This window comes from Zonotrichia leucophrys, chromosome 1A, assembly GCF_028769735.1.
Source record: "Zonotrichia leucophrys gambelii isolate GWCS_2022_RI chromosome 1A, RI_Zleu_2.0, whole genome shotgun sequence".
Classification (NCBI taxonomy): Eukaryota; Metazoa; Chordata; class Aves; order Passeriformes; family Passerellidae; genus Zonotrichia; species Zonotrichia leucophrys.
In genome coordinates this window covers 44,138,491-44,152,861 of record NC_088170.1, presented here as the reverse complement: position 1 = coordinate 44,152,861, position 14,371 = coordinate 44,138,491, and the positions used below count along the sequence as shown (strand labels likewise).

Sequence of the window (14,371 nt, the reverse complement as noted above, 5' to 3'; positions counted from 1 at the left end):
GTCTCACTCAGAGCAGACTTGAAACTACTTTTCTCACTTCTCAGGAAGAATCCCTACTTGCAATTTTATAGGCATGATGGGATGAAATTCTCTGCACCTCTGAAGTTCTCTGCTTCTCAGAATTACTGGGATAGTCTTTGAGACATGCAGTCAGACTTTGAATCTTACCCTGAAGAATGCTGGGTGGGTGGGACAGAGGAATCCAGATTGTTGAATTCCTTTTTAAAGACACTAACACAAAAGATATACATTATTAAGTTCTGAAAAGTTGACAGTAACTATTCTGGTGTTTCAAAGTCATTACTTTTTCATTTGAACCACAGTTAGGAATTTTGTTAAATAGATGATTCCCTCAAAATAGGTAAAGTCATCATACTAACCATCACTGGCGTCACTGCAAGCTTTTACCTAATTGCTGAGCTGCTCCTATTTTGATTCAGTGTTAACTTTCAGATTAATGAAACGTGATGAACAGTCCAAATTGATCTGTCACCAAATGTTTAGGCTATCACTTAATGCTGCTAATTTTCAATGTGTGAAACAAGAAAATATACTTTGGCATTGCCTTTTGGAAATACTGTTATTATTACTACTAACATTATTCTCCCAGCCAAATCATTCATCTCGGGTTTCATAATACTGAGTGTATTGTGTGAAAGAAGTGTATTCTACTTCACAGCATGGAAATATGTATGAATGGATTATGTAATAAGTTGTTTACATTTATGTTGCTCTTTCCAGTTAAGGGGATTCAGATTCTCATTGTGCCAAGTGTTAATAATGGTTCTGGGAATCTGAGGGACAGTAAAATTAAATAAAGAGATCAGATATCCCAGGAAGGACATTGAAATTATGTTAAATTTGTATCACTACTTGGATGACAGAGAGGTTTGCAATAACTTTAATGACTAGACAGAAAAATAATTTGAGTAAGGATGAGAGAGGATGGTGGTCAGGTAGAAAGAAAAATGGAAAGTCTGTTCCTTTCTCCTTCAAGACCTCCCTTTGGAATGAAATGTAATGATCATTAGGAAGAGGGAAGTGGTGTCACCATCTAGTGCTTACACTGTTGTTGCCTGTGTTTTTTGCAGGCATTGCATTTATATTTTAATTCCAAATCAACTGCCTTTCTAGTGCAGAATATCTCAGTTCTCATCCTTCTCTGAACACAGCACTCTAATTTGACAAACAACTCTTGTTTGTATATAAATGAAAATCCTCTGTCTTTTCATAGCCGCAGACAGCTATAGAAACAACCCCTATTGTCTGTGAATTGCAGACAGTCATGAGTTACTCACTTATTTATGATAAAGAAGCTTATCCTTAAGACAATTACAAGCCTTTTCATAGGAATTGCAGGAACATTTACATTTCATGATCAGAACCAGATAGCAAGTTGTAACACGCTCACTAATTAGGTGCACCAAAATAGGCCTACATTTTATAAACCTCTCTTCATCAATTGATTGAACCCTACATGTCAAGCCCTTGTCTGTCCATGTAATGAATTTTTATTTTACTGTTTCTGCATTACAAATTTCTCATTGCATTTGTCTGTAGGTAAAATGAAATTCTACAGCTGCAATATGTAATTAGTAAGGAAATCTCATAACTACATGTACTAGTTCACACCCAGTTAAAACTTACATGTCAATAAGGGTTTATCCAAGCTAGTGTCATAGTTTCCAGATTCCCAGTCACTGCTGTGGGTACTCTTTGTAAAATATGATATTCCTAATCTACAATGTCAAGTTTGCTTTAGCTTTCTCTGTGTGGTTGCAGAATAGTGCAAGTTTTGTCACAATCAACCACACTGTTGCTGACCTAAGTGGGAAAATGCTGTTTTCTAAAGCATTTAATCTCTTTTTTAGACCCATCAGATATTGAAGGAAATATGGAATCTGCTACAGTGATTGATTTAATTCCATGGATGGAATATGAATTCCGGATAATAGCCACAAACACTCTGGGGACAGGAGAGCCCAGCATGCCTTCGCCAAGGATTAGAACTGAAGGCGCTCGTACGTAAACAGAAAATGTCAGGGTTTTTTTAAATGTGTTTCTTAATTTTCACACTTTTGTTCACCAATTTTGTAATCCTAGGTTTTACTCTAAAAAAAGCAGTTTATAAGATCCAATGTGCAGAGAATATATTTTCAGCTGCCCACTACTACAGATTGTAGTAAGCAAGTACCAAACTGTGAAGATGTGAATGCATCAAAGCAGACAGAAAGGAAACATCAAGATATGGCAAATTTGTCTTCATTACTGAACAGAATCATGCTGCATCTTTCAGAGATCCCCCACTGTGTCTGTCAGCCAGGCTGTGTGTGTATGAGTGCATGCACATGTTTGGGAGCATGGTTCAGGACTTAGGATAAAACATGCATATATTTAACAAGGAAAATGTCCATTTGCTATTTGGTTTGTATTCTAACTAAAGAATACATCACAGGATATATGTTCTACTGAATAATGCCAGTTATTTGTGATTGCAGGTTTGGTCTGGTGTCTTCTTACGTCGCGTCATGTATGTGACATTATACAACACAGCGTACTCTCTTACCAGTCTGGTTGCTCAGTGATAAAAGCTCAGAGCATATTTAAGGGTATTCTTCAGGCTCAGGCACATCCCTTTTATAATGAATTCACCAAAATGAGGACTTAGATGTTACTATTCCAGATAATACATTCTGGTTTGACTGTACAGAGGAGATAACAGTGGTTTCCTAGGGGGTAATGTATCACTGCACAAAGACTGTGTCCAACAAACCTGTATTCCACAGAGTAGCAACCACTCACAGTCTAGATTTCTTTACAATTGTTTCCCATAGCTTGAGTTTCGAAACTAAAAATGAAAAACCAAAGTGTGGAAAGCAACTTTTCCAATTACACCGGCTGGGTCATAACTTTGATTAGATTGTATTTTCAAAGTAAAATGTATTTGCATTGTAAATTTCAAAACATTCACTAATGGCAAACTTGGTCCATTAAAATTTTGTTGCTTGGGGAGAAAGAAGATAAATTGGTTAAATTATTTTGGATAAAGAAGGAAAAGCCATGGAACTTTAATAATAAAGTCAAAGATAATCACTGCCTAGAAAATTGACTTCTAGCGCATGTGTTTTGACTCAAGAGCTGCATTTGAAGGCCCAAGAATCTACAGGAGAAGTCTGGTGCACAATAGACTTTTAAAAAAATGTTAGCAAAGACACAGATAAGGAGAGAAATAATGGACTAGGGGTAGTGGGAAATGGGGAGTAGGGGTGGTGTCCTGCAGTTTGCAGTGCTCTACGTTCATGGCATTTTTTGTAGCCCCCCAGAAATGGCATACTTTCCAATTTTGTAGCAGGATGTATCTCTTTTGCAAGAAGTGGTCTATTTGGTCTGTTGTCTGATTCCCTGGGCGCAGCACCCTGCCCTGGCAGACTGTGTGACAGTTTTTGGCAAACCATGCAAAATAGTAGTATAGTCTTCTTAGGCATCACTCGGCACTCATTGTCATGACAAAATAGGGTATAAATAATTTACAGTTTACAGATTAACTTCTGCACCCAAGTGTGTTTTCTACCAGGAGCTGATGTTTGTTTTAAGCAACAGTAGGGTTTGTGTTGCACAATCAATGTCAAAGGTACTACAGAAGCAGTGTGCACAACTCTATGTGCATTTTAATATAATTCTAAAAAGGTAAATAACAAACAAAAATCCATGTCTACATATTGTAGTTATTGTTAACAGTTTTTTGTGTTAAACAGCAACAGTGCTGTGTCTTTGTTGTACTATGTGGTGACAAATAATGTCTGTTACACTTAAAAGTTGTCAGTATCTTTTTCAGTTTGGAAGTCTCTCTTCTGGTAGATAACTAATTTCAGTAACTTATTAACATGCTAAGACTGTGGGCAATGTTTTTTATTTTTAATGAAGCGGCTTGTTTCATCAATAACATTTCACAGAGATTTCTTGAAATTCAATGAATCAAGGGCTGGGTTTATGTATTTTAGCTTTGGGGTGCACTAGAGTAATTGTCTAAGTTAGTTACCTGGTCTTAACAGAGAGAGAAACCTGGGTTTAATGGTTGGGAGAATGAGGAAGATACTTTTGAAAATAATGACTTGTTAGACTTTAAACAGTCAGGTTTTTTCTGTTCTTTGGCAGCCTGTCTATCTTCTTGGACTACTTAAGCATTCTAGCAACCCTCTGCTTCTAACGTTGCTATATATTTATAATAGATAGTGTGACTACAAGGTCAAGTGACAAACTCCAGCTTTCTCTCAAATTGTCATATGTATGTTTAGTCTTGATCTCCACTAATTTGTTTTCAGAAAGGACAGGAATGAATAATGCAAACCATGCACTGAATGCTGATTTCAATTTCAAATTTATTTTTACATACTTTTATCCTGTCTGAAAACATTAGTTCTACTCTGTTTGTGCTCCTCTTCTGCTGACCCTCAGAGAAGGCCTCAGCAAATATCTTACTTACCTAGTGCTTGAGCACCATGACTTATGGCTTTCACTGAGTAGTAGAGAAAATGGCCAATCCCATCGGAATTTTTTTACATAAAGAACACATTATTTTAGGTAGGGCATATAGCTCATACATGCATATCTGAGGCATAATTAGTGCCCTGTAGATAAGCTGTCACATCCTAAGTTTTCAGTGGCACATTATGTGTCCATATTGAGTTACAGCAGATTAATACACAAACACCAGAGAGGATAGCAACAGAATTGTTGCACTCAGTGCAAAGAATCTGAGAGAAATTACAATATAGGAATGATTTCTAATGGAGTCCTTGAAAGTATCCCACTTTACCACCCAGCTGTGCACCAATGATAGATGAACAGATCATATTTCATTACACAGAATATCAGTATAAGATGGAATTAGTAAATTATAAATTGCTATGCCAGTTTTGCTTAGGTACATCTACCCATCCTGAACAGGACTATCAAGAAGATATGTGCTACTAATCTAGAATACAGTTAGGCAGCCAGTGCTTCAAAGATAGACCTATAGATTTAACCTTACACACAGGAAGTAAATCCATTGAAGTAGGTGTAACTGATCACAGTGTGTTGAGGTAATGACACGTGCAAGTCCACAGTGCTTGAGCCCCTGGCATACCAACATCTGAGAAAGCACGAGAAAAATACACAATGTGCTTCTCTTAAGACTTATAAGAAATTTTCCATTCCTGAATATTCAATTAAATATTTGCAGATAATACAGGGAGAAGGAAGAATGATTGCTAGCTATGGTTACAGCTGGCACATTTCCTGAAGCAGTAGCTATACGTTAGTCTTGGCAGATTGCACACCATCATTACTTTAATTGTGTGTGCCACGTGTGCTCATTGGCCTTACAGCTGTCTGCTGCATACTTTGTAGTAATTGTTCTTGTCTCTTCTGTTTCACTAGCTCCTAATGTGGCTCCTTCTGATGTTGGAGGAGGGGGTGGAAGCAATCGAGAGCTGACAATAACATGGATGGTAAGTATTGCGCATGCAAGATGGCATGAAACCTGTACTGTCTTATATCTGATCTTACTCCTCCTCAAACCTGTGAATGGTTGGTCTCTGGGTCTTGTGAGAGCAGGATTCGTATATAATATGTGGTTTTTCAGACTTTTCTCATGAAAAAATACATGAAAAGGAATTAAGAAGAGAGTACCTTAGGGGTTTATGTGTTGGACATTTCTAAAATATCATCTAAAACATTCTAAAACAAAGAGTTTGTAACACATACTGACTGTGATAATGCATCATTTAAAGCAGACTTCATTCTGCTATTGAAGCAATGGTTTTGAAAACTTACCTATACTGTGGATATACCTAAAGCAATAAGGGAAAAGAGACACTAAGCTAAGGGAAAATCAAGTCACCGCACAAGTGAGGATAAGGATTTATAAACAAGATTGCATAGGTAAAAGCAGCATGAAAGAGAGAACTGAAATTAACTGCAGGATATTTGGGGAAGCTAGGGAGAAAAAAATAAAAAAATTATTGTTGGATTCCTGTCAAAGCCTATCAGTATCCGGGAAAAACAGAAATACAGCAGCATTACCTCTGGCAAAGAAGGATGGTTGTGTTATGCTTGAGAAAATTACCAAGTTTGTTTTCTTTTGACCTCTCTGTTCACTGTTGTAAGGCTATGAGATACATTTGGCACATTATGCCATTTGTGTCTTCTGGGGAATAGTTGTTTCATAGGTAGCAGCTGAAGTGCCTGTAGGAAGAGTGCTTTTTTTTGGGGGAAGTAATGTAAAGATGTCATAAGTCCAATTGCATGTATGTTGTATAGGGATTCTCCTTATGAATATGCAGTTTTTCATCCATAAGCATATTTCCTTCTTTTTGTACTCTGGATTGATCACATATCTGTGAAAGTTCTCAAGTATGACAGAAATAGCCAGCCATATCTTTGAGCTATCAGATTTGTGCTTTCCTGGCTGAGTTTTTTGGGGGGTTTTGGTTTTTTTTTTTTTGTTTCTTAACTGAGTGCAAAATATTTATTCAGTAATCCTAAGTATTCTTCCTAACATTGAAGAAAAGATTTTTAAGTGTCTGAAAAAAGAGGTCCACAGTTCTGTTACAATATATTGGAAAGGTTGGAATTTCCACTAATAATAGGTTAGGAAGTAAATTGGCTTAATTCTGGTCTCTTTATTTTTGAAGAGCAAAAGAACACATGCAGTGGGCAGGTGCAGAAGACCTAGATTATTTTACTTAATAAGATTTTCTTCTAAAAACTTTAACAAACTGCAGAGCTGCTCCTGGCATTGTATATGAAGACTGGTACTCATGGCATTTCCAATACAGTGATAACTTGACTCTGACCAAACTAAACAAAGAAAATATAATCAGGAGAAAGAATAGTGACTAAGGCAAGACCAGAAGTACAAGACCAGTTTAGTATTTCCTGTTGACCCAGGCAGATTTTTATTCTCGTTATTTCTCTTACCTAGTGTTACGCTTTTCACATCTGTTCTGGGTAGCTCCTTTAGAGAGATAAATTAAGCATGGCTTCAAGTATTTATTTCCCAAGAATCTTCTATCCTATGTGTAGCAAGAGTTTTTAAATAGAGGCTTTAGGTTCACAGAGTCTGACAGACAACAATATATCTATCTGTAAGGCTAAGATAAAAATACATATTGATTCCCCCAAATGTGCTGGCATTTACATATGCTACTCTAAATAGTCCTTAATTAAGAAAAGAAGAACAAAATGTATGTCAGGTTCACATGTTGCTGCCAACCCCTTTTCAGCTTCTTCTATGATTCATAAGCCCAGGTTGAATGAGACAGCCAGAGATGCAATCAAAGCTCTTCTAAGACTTGTTTTGAAAGAGGAACTGAGAAGGAGAGCTAGGAGTGGCATGCCCATTCTTCCTCATTTTCCCCCATTTGTGTTTCCCTCTCCCATTTTCTTTTATAAACATTTCAGTGAATTCTACAAACTGTTCAGCTACTTATTATGTGCAGCCATTGGAGAGAAAGCTGCTTTCAAATTTCAAATTCTTTTGAAAGAGTATAATTTTATGTACCATTCCTGGCTTTCTAAAGTTTGCTCTGGCTGAAAATTATTCTGAGGCTAGGGCCTCATCTAGTCTGCTTACTTTGGCATATGAGATCAAATTCTGCTTTATTTTAAGCAGCTAGTTACAGTGATAGATTCAGAAGATCAGCTACATGGAAGTTTCAGAAAACCTTGCTCAGAGTATCTCCATACATGTTGGCCAAAGTGCTGCAGTAGTGGGCAAACACCTAAAGAGAATAATTACTTTCTGTGTCACTGCTGCAAGACCTTTGCCTCAAGATAATCTATTTCACCTCTGTGAGGTTTCCATTAGGGAAAAAGGTGATGCAGAAAGCTTATTTTCAAAGGATGCTTCTGATCAACCTCCTGATGCACAGATGAATGATGTGATTTTGGCTGGTTGGATGCAGTGTCTAATAGTTGTGGTAAAAGCTCTATAGACTGAGAAGGGATCACTGAATGTAGAACGTTGGTAAAAGAAGAAAAATCCATATGGCAGATTGTCTTCCTTTATTTTGTATTTTCCAGTATTCCTAGGTATAGGAAATCAACTGTAGTTTTAAGAAATACTTTGGATAGGTACCTTTAATGCCTGTACTGAAAGTGGAAGTCATTTCATTAAAGGATTTGCCAGTTAGAAGCTAGGTAGTCCAAATCAGCATCTGGATCCCCTCCATTGTCAGTGAAAAGTGGTAGGATGAGTCATTCTTTGAATGTGTCCATCTTTCTTTGTCAGCTGTGCCAGTTGCCTAGGTGACAAACTTTCAGTAAATTAATATAATTTGGGCCAGCCACATAGATTTTCTCTTCACTGTGATTCTTTTGCAGGAATATGCAAAAGAATCCACAGGTATATGGACTCCTATACTGGTATAATATGTCTGTGTTACATATCTACTGTGCCTCATTCCTTAGGTCCTTTTTTGGCTAGCTGCAGCTGTTTTATTACACAATTATTCTTGCTTTCTTTCTGTGGGAGATAACATGATGTGTGTTGCTCTGAGTTCAGAGGAGGAAAAAGTTATTAAAATGTTTTCCTAACAAATGCACTAATACTGGAGATCTAACAGGGCCTATTTTAAAGGGGGTGGAAGCAAGCCATTGAAGGAAACAGGATGAAATGGAGGTTTGGTTCAGTGTTTTTACAATATACATATCAACGCTTTCTGCATTATTTATATTTAATTCTAGACCTAGCTGTTTAGCAAAAATTAACATTTTATTTTTTTTGTCTCTACAGCCTTTGTCAAGAGAATACCACTATGGCAATAACTTTGGTTATATAGTGGCCTTCAAGCCATTTGGTGAGAAAGAATGGAGAAGAGTTACAGTTACTAATCCTGAAATTGGCCGCTATGTCCACAAGGATGAATCAATGCCACCTTCAACTCAGTATCAAGTAAAAGTGAAAGCTTTTAACAACAAAGGGGACGGGCCATTCAGCCTCACTGCTGTCATTTATTCAGCACAAGATGGTGAGTAAATGTTCCAAATGATTTTTACACTGTGGGTCCAGATCAGCACTACCAATGTCAGTAGAATCTGGTCCTTGACACTGATTAGTGTAGCAGGATACATCTTCAGCAGGGAGGTTGTGCATTGCCTGCACAAAACTCTTGTTCTGAACAGCCAGCTTCCGCTTTTTGCTTTCTGTGTGTTGCAGAGCACTTGGCTGTACTTGCTGGCAATGAGCAATACACAGCAGAATGCAATTTTCTTCACAAAGCTTGTTAAAATATTTAAGAATATAGGAAAAAAAAATTCCTCTCTTCACAGTGGTTGCCTAAAACATTTAGATCTTTATTCAGCAATGTCTCTGTGATCTTAATACATGTATTTGACATATCTTCTTCTTAACAGACCACACTAAAGCCTAGTATTTTAGTAGATCAGTATCAGAATTTAGCCCAAAATTGTGAAGGAATGATAGTTCAATTGTATCTAGTTACATTTCCAGCATGTTTAGAGTCTCATATAAATTATCCCTGTTACATACTTTATTCTGGTTTGCATGTTGGAGCTATCAAGTCAGTAATTTAATAGAAACTTCTTTCACATTCCATTAAAATATTTTTTCTTAATTCTTACTGTAATTGTTTCACATGCTGTGATCTTTAGGATTGAAGTTTGAATGACATTTCCAAACTTAGAAGAAGAGAGAAAGTACTGGAAGAAAGTTTACTTAAAATCAGAAGAAATATATACGACATCTTTAATTGCATTATCATCACTCAAGCCTGTTTTAAAAGCATGCAGTTTATTAATTTCTGCCAGAAACCCAAAGAACTGCTAGTATTTTTCTTTCTGTAGAGCAAAATCTCCACACAGTCAACAGATGTGGACCAAAGAGCCAAGAGGAGGGAAATGATAACAGGGCCACATTCTCACACTTCCCGTTCTGTTCTGTACTCTGTGTACTTTATGGAAGATTTATGTCCATGGTTCCCATTAGCACTAATGGGAACTTCACTCACAAATCGGCCACACACAGAGAAAGGACAGAAGAGTCCTCAATACAAACTGGCTGATGGGGATTGTACTAATCTTTTTTCTCAGGAAAGCACACCTTAGCAAATCATCTTCAGCAGCTGCTGCAACAACACAGAGGGGTTTTTTTGCAATTGTATAAGTGTTAGTAAATAGCTGTGGTGTAATGAAAGCAATATCAGTCAAATTACACTTAAGTATCCATCCCTGCTCAGAGACTTTATCGACAACTGACTGATAAGCTCCCACATGTTTATGTTAGGATTATCCATACCATGTCAGGGGTGGGAAGTTTGTATGGTCTCCAAGTTCAGGGAAATGGTAGAGCCTAGTAGCTCAAAAAGACAGAGGAAAAGCAAATGTGCAGTAGTGCCAGCTTCCAGATAAAGGGGTCACTTGAGTGGCTGCTGATGTTCTAACACAGACTTTAGCAAAGTCCAGATACCTGATAAAAAATGTTTGTGGTTAAATGATGCCATATGCAGACTGCAAAAGAAATAGAAGCTCAGTGAACCTACTCCTTTGCCTTCAAGTGCAAGAGCACAAACTTTATCAGTAGCGCTCACAGCTCCTGTGTGGAGCTGTGACCCTGACTACTGCCTATATCCAATCCAGGAACTTCAGAGCAGGTTAGAGGGAATTTTTCCAAGGGATGTAACAGAAGTTACTCTAAAGAGCATTGAGGAGGCAGTTGTCTCCTGGCATCAAGACATGAACAAAATCACTTCCATACCTTGTAGCATGCTTACTGGCTGCCAGCCTGAAATTTGTATTATTTTGCTTAGAAGATACCTGTGTGATGACCAATATATTTTCAGTGGAGAGAATATATTGTGATGACCCCGTGATTTCTCTTTTTATCGGTAGAAATAGTGAATTAGAAGGCTGGAGGAAAGCAACTGATGCCATCTTTCTGGCTCAGGAGAAGCTGCAAAATATTTATAGAACATAAATGACAAATAGGGATGTAAATTATCTGCAGCTCATAGGCAAGCATGAGCAGATCAAATATTGTTAGAGTATTGTATCAGCAAAAGCCCTGGCAGCTGAAACTTTTCAGTATGAAATTTTTTGGAAAGTTCTGTAATGGATACAGTAGAGAAGAGTCTGACAGTGATTTGGGAATAGATTAGATGATCACAACTATTCCACCTGTACTTCTGTACCTTTGAATCAGCAAGTGATATTATTACTGTTAAACAACAAAATTTCTCAAAGGTATTAGGGAAATCTTAAAGCAATATGGTCATTCAATATTCCATACAGATGTGTATAAATATCCATATAAACATAAATATAGTGACAGATTTTCCTCTAAGTTGTGTATTCTATAATAGATCTATGTTTCTCTAGTTGTAACTCTGGGCATTGTTATTCCCTTCAAGTGACTAGGGAATTTCTGTGTTCCCACAGAATAAGCCAAGTTCCATGTCTGACAACTGCTAGTCATATCTGCCATTGCTAGTAGTCAGTAATGATTGCTAGTAATGAGTGTACAGGTCTCTTGCTTATCTAAATTCCTGTCATTGTGAAAACAATTTTGCAATAATGTATAATTTTTTAATTAGACATTTGCATTATTAACAGCCATTGAAAGACAATTACAAAAGGTAACTTTGCATATAAGATTATTTTGTTACCTAGGATACTTTTCATGAGAGATGTTAGTGATTTTTTTTCTTAACAGTGGCTGTTTTGATGCATAGTTGACTGGATGCCCAGTTGGAAGATTAGGTATATGAAAGCTTTCCTCAGCTGGGGCTCCCATGCCTGTCTGTTGCAACTTGTTTCAAGAGGTTCACGACAGAGAACTGTTGTTAAGCTGGAAACCTTTATCTTTTACAGACATTGCTAAGTTTATGCCTTTCTTTATTCCTTACCTCATTTAAAATTCAAGCAGCAGTGAAATTAAACTAGACTGTAATATTCTAACCCCTGGATAAAGGTCTATCACATTATGATAGTCTGTACTTTATGTTGTCTGCTGTTCAGAACTAAGAATGCAAACAAAATCGTCTTTATGATGAATGCCTTACTGAAAGGTACTTTGGATTATTTCACAGCTCTGTTCAAGTTTGTGTGTGCCACTGGACAGCTGTGTATCTAATATCTGCTCTCACAAAAAAAATATTTGTTATTAGGACTAAGCGACATATATGAGTATTTGTGTGTAACCAACTATAAAAATCTCATGTATATAATATGTGAGCTGCTGCCCCATTTAGTAAAAGATCACTAGAAGCTTCAAAGGCTTTATCAAAGGCTGTTATCAGTTTACACAAATTTCAGCATTAAATCTATTGAAGCGTAAAAATGCGTAGTCTGAGCCAAGTAACAGGATCATCACTTTGTTTTTACAGAGTCATTTTCCTCACAGATCATCACTGGACTTGAATTTTACTCAAGAAAAAACAGATTAAACACTAACACTTAGCTCAGTTATGTCAGGAAAATTATATAAAATACTGAAAATAGTATAAAATACTGAAGTGAGAAGAATCCCTGTAAACAAGTATAACATTACCACAGGATCAGATTGAATGTTTAACATATGTTTCATCTTCCAGCTCCAACTGAAATACCTACAGATGTGAGTGTAAAGGTTTTGTCTTCTTCTGAAATGTCTGTTTCTTGGCACCATGTTACTGATAAATCTGTGGAGGGATATCAGGTGAGTTTAGTAGCGACACTGTCAGTCCATTTATTAATTTACTGTCAATAGTTATAGCCAACAATAGTTCCTACTCTGGCATGCCATCTCTTACAGTTTACTTCTCTTTAGTTAGCATGTTCCGCGCAGATTTTCCATCTTGAGAAACAGATTATTTTCAATGTTATGTACTTCATAACTAAAATAGATTAAGAAATGTATGTTTGCACTTTTCAACTAACAAAAGGCACCATTATTTCCTGAAAGAACATTGTCTCTTTCATGTAATTGAATGCCTATCTATAACTTCTTAAAACATATTGAAATTAAATTTTGGGTGTAATTTCCAACACATATGCAAAATTGTAACTAACTCTGGCCCACTTAAATTACCAGCAGTTATTAATATATTTCACCCACAAACCCTACAGTAAGATTTGACAAATGTCAAAATCCAGTATAACAGAGACACTGCTGTTGTGCAAGACAGTGATGTTTTCTTGATGGTTTCTATGCTCTGCATGAAAAAGAGCTTCAGGGCAGGTTCCATCTGGTCCATCTCAATGGTATTACCGGTGAAAACTGTTCTTGTCCTTCTGCAGAGATGGCAACAACCACAGGCTGGGTGCAATGAGAAATGGCCATGTGGTACTCTAGCAGGGAAGTCTTAACATCATCCATGCACGGTAGATGCTGGCAAACTCTGCAGTGCACAGTCTGCTTACTTTGGCTGCAACCCAAAATGGGGGTTTGGGTCTTTAGTTTTTTAGTGACTTACCTTGGGATTAAAGTTTTCAAGTACTTGAAGATATCCTCTGTGTTCCAAAATAAGGACATGCAAATGAGTAGCAATCTCATGGAATGTATTTTTTAATTAAAATCTATTCATAATTAAGTAATACTTGGTTGTTTTTATTTCCTGATTTCTGTTTCTGTCTCCATGAGATTTATGTAAAACTTTTTGTGGTACCGTAACAAGAATAGTGTCCCATGTAGAGGTCGATTTTATACAGTACAGACATAAAGTCTTAAAATTACAAACAGAGGGCACTGGGGTTTGAAATTGAGACACTAATATCAGTGGTAACTCTTAATTTACTAAGACAGCCCAATGGTTTGGTGTCCTATAGGGATTTTGCAGTTAGAATAGGATGGACATAGCTGGGATCTGTGAGCTGAGCCTGGATGGCCCTGCAGCAGCACTGCACTCCCAGGCTGGACAGTCTGCCCAGACACTGCCATGCAGAACACACACTGGGCAGGCATGCACCAGGGGACTTCAGGAATGGAGGGAGTGGCAACTGGTGGGGAGTGGCAGCTGCTCTCTCTGGTGGATGGGACAGTAATAAATGGTACTGATTGAGGCTGGAATTACAGTTGTGATACATCATGAAGATGGATGTTCAGAGCTGTAGTAGGGAATAGAGTAGTAGAGCAGGAGGAGGAAAGATAAATATGCAAAGTACATGGTAGGAGAACATTGGCAACCCATGTTTGGCCTTTTTTTTTAATTTTACCTTATTTGACATAAGACATCTGAGTTGTATCAGGGGACATCAGGGGAAGAAGAGAGGAGGGAGGATTTAGCAGGAAAGACCAGGATGAATGGAACAGTCAATAGAAAAAAAAAAAAAAAAAGAAAGAAATGTGGGGGATCTTTGAGCTGAAAAGAGAATAACTGTTAGGAAAGGTGAG

General features: G+C 37.2%; 1 protein-coding gene across 1 annotated transcript in view; it reads left to right on the top strand.

Annotated features, from left to right (window-relative positions):
- Positions 1-14,371, top strand: part of CNTN1 (contactin 1) — a 204,196-nt gene that overhangs the window by 172,504 nt on the left and 17,321 nt on the right. Inside the window, exons 17-20 of the mRNA XM_064702590.1 lie at positions 1,872-2,021; positions 5,422-5,492; positions 8,780-9,014; positions 12,594-12,697. Coding sequence (XP_064558660.1) covers positions 1,872-2,021; positions 5,422-5,492; positions 8,780-9,014; positions 12,594-12,697 — 560 coding nt within the window. The remainder of the gene's footprint in view (positions 1-1,871; positions 2,022-5,421; positions 5,493-8,779; positions 9,015-12,593; positions 12,698-14,371) is intronic.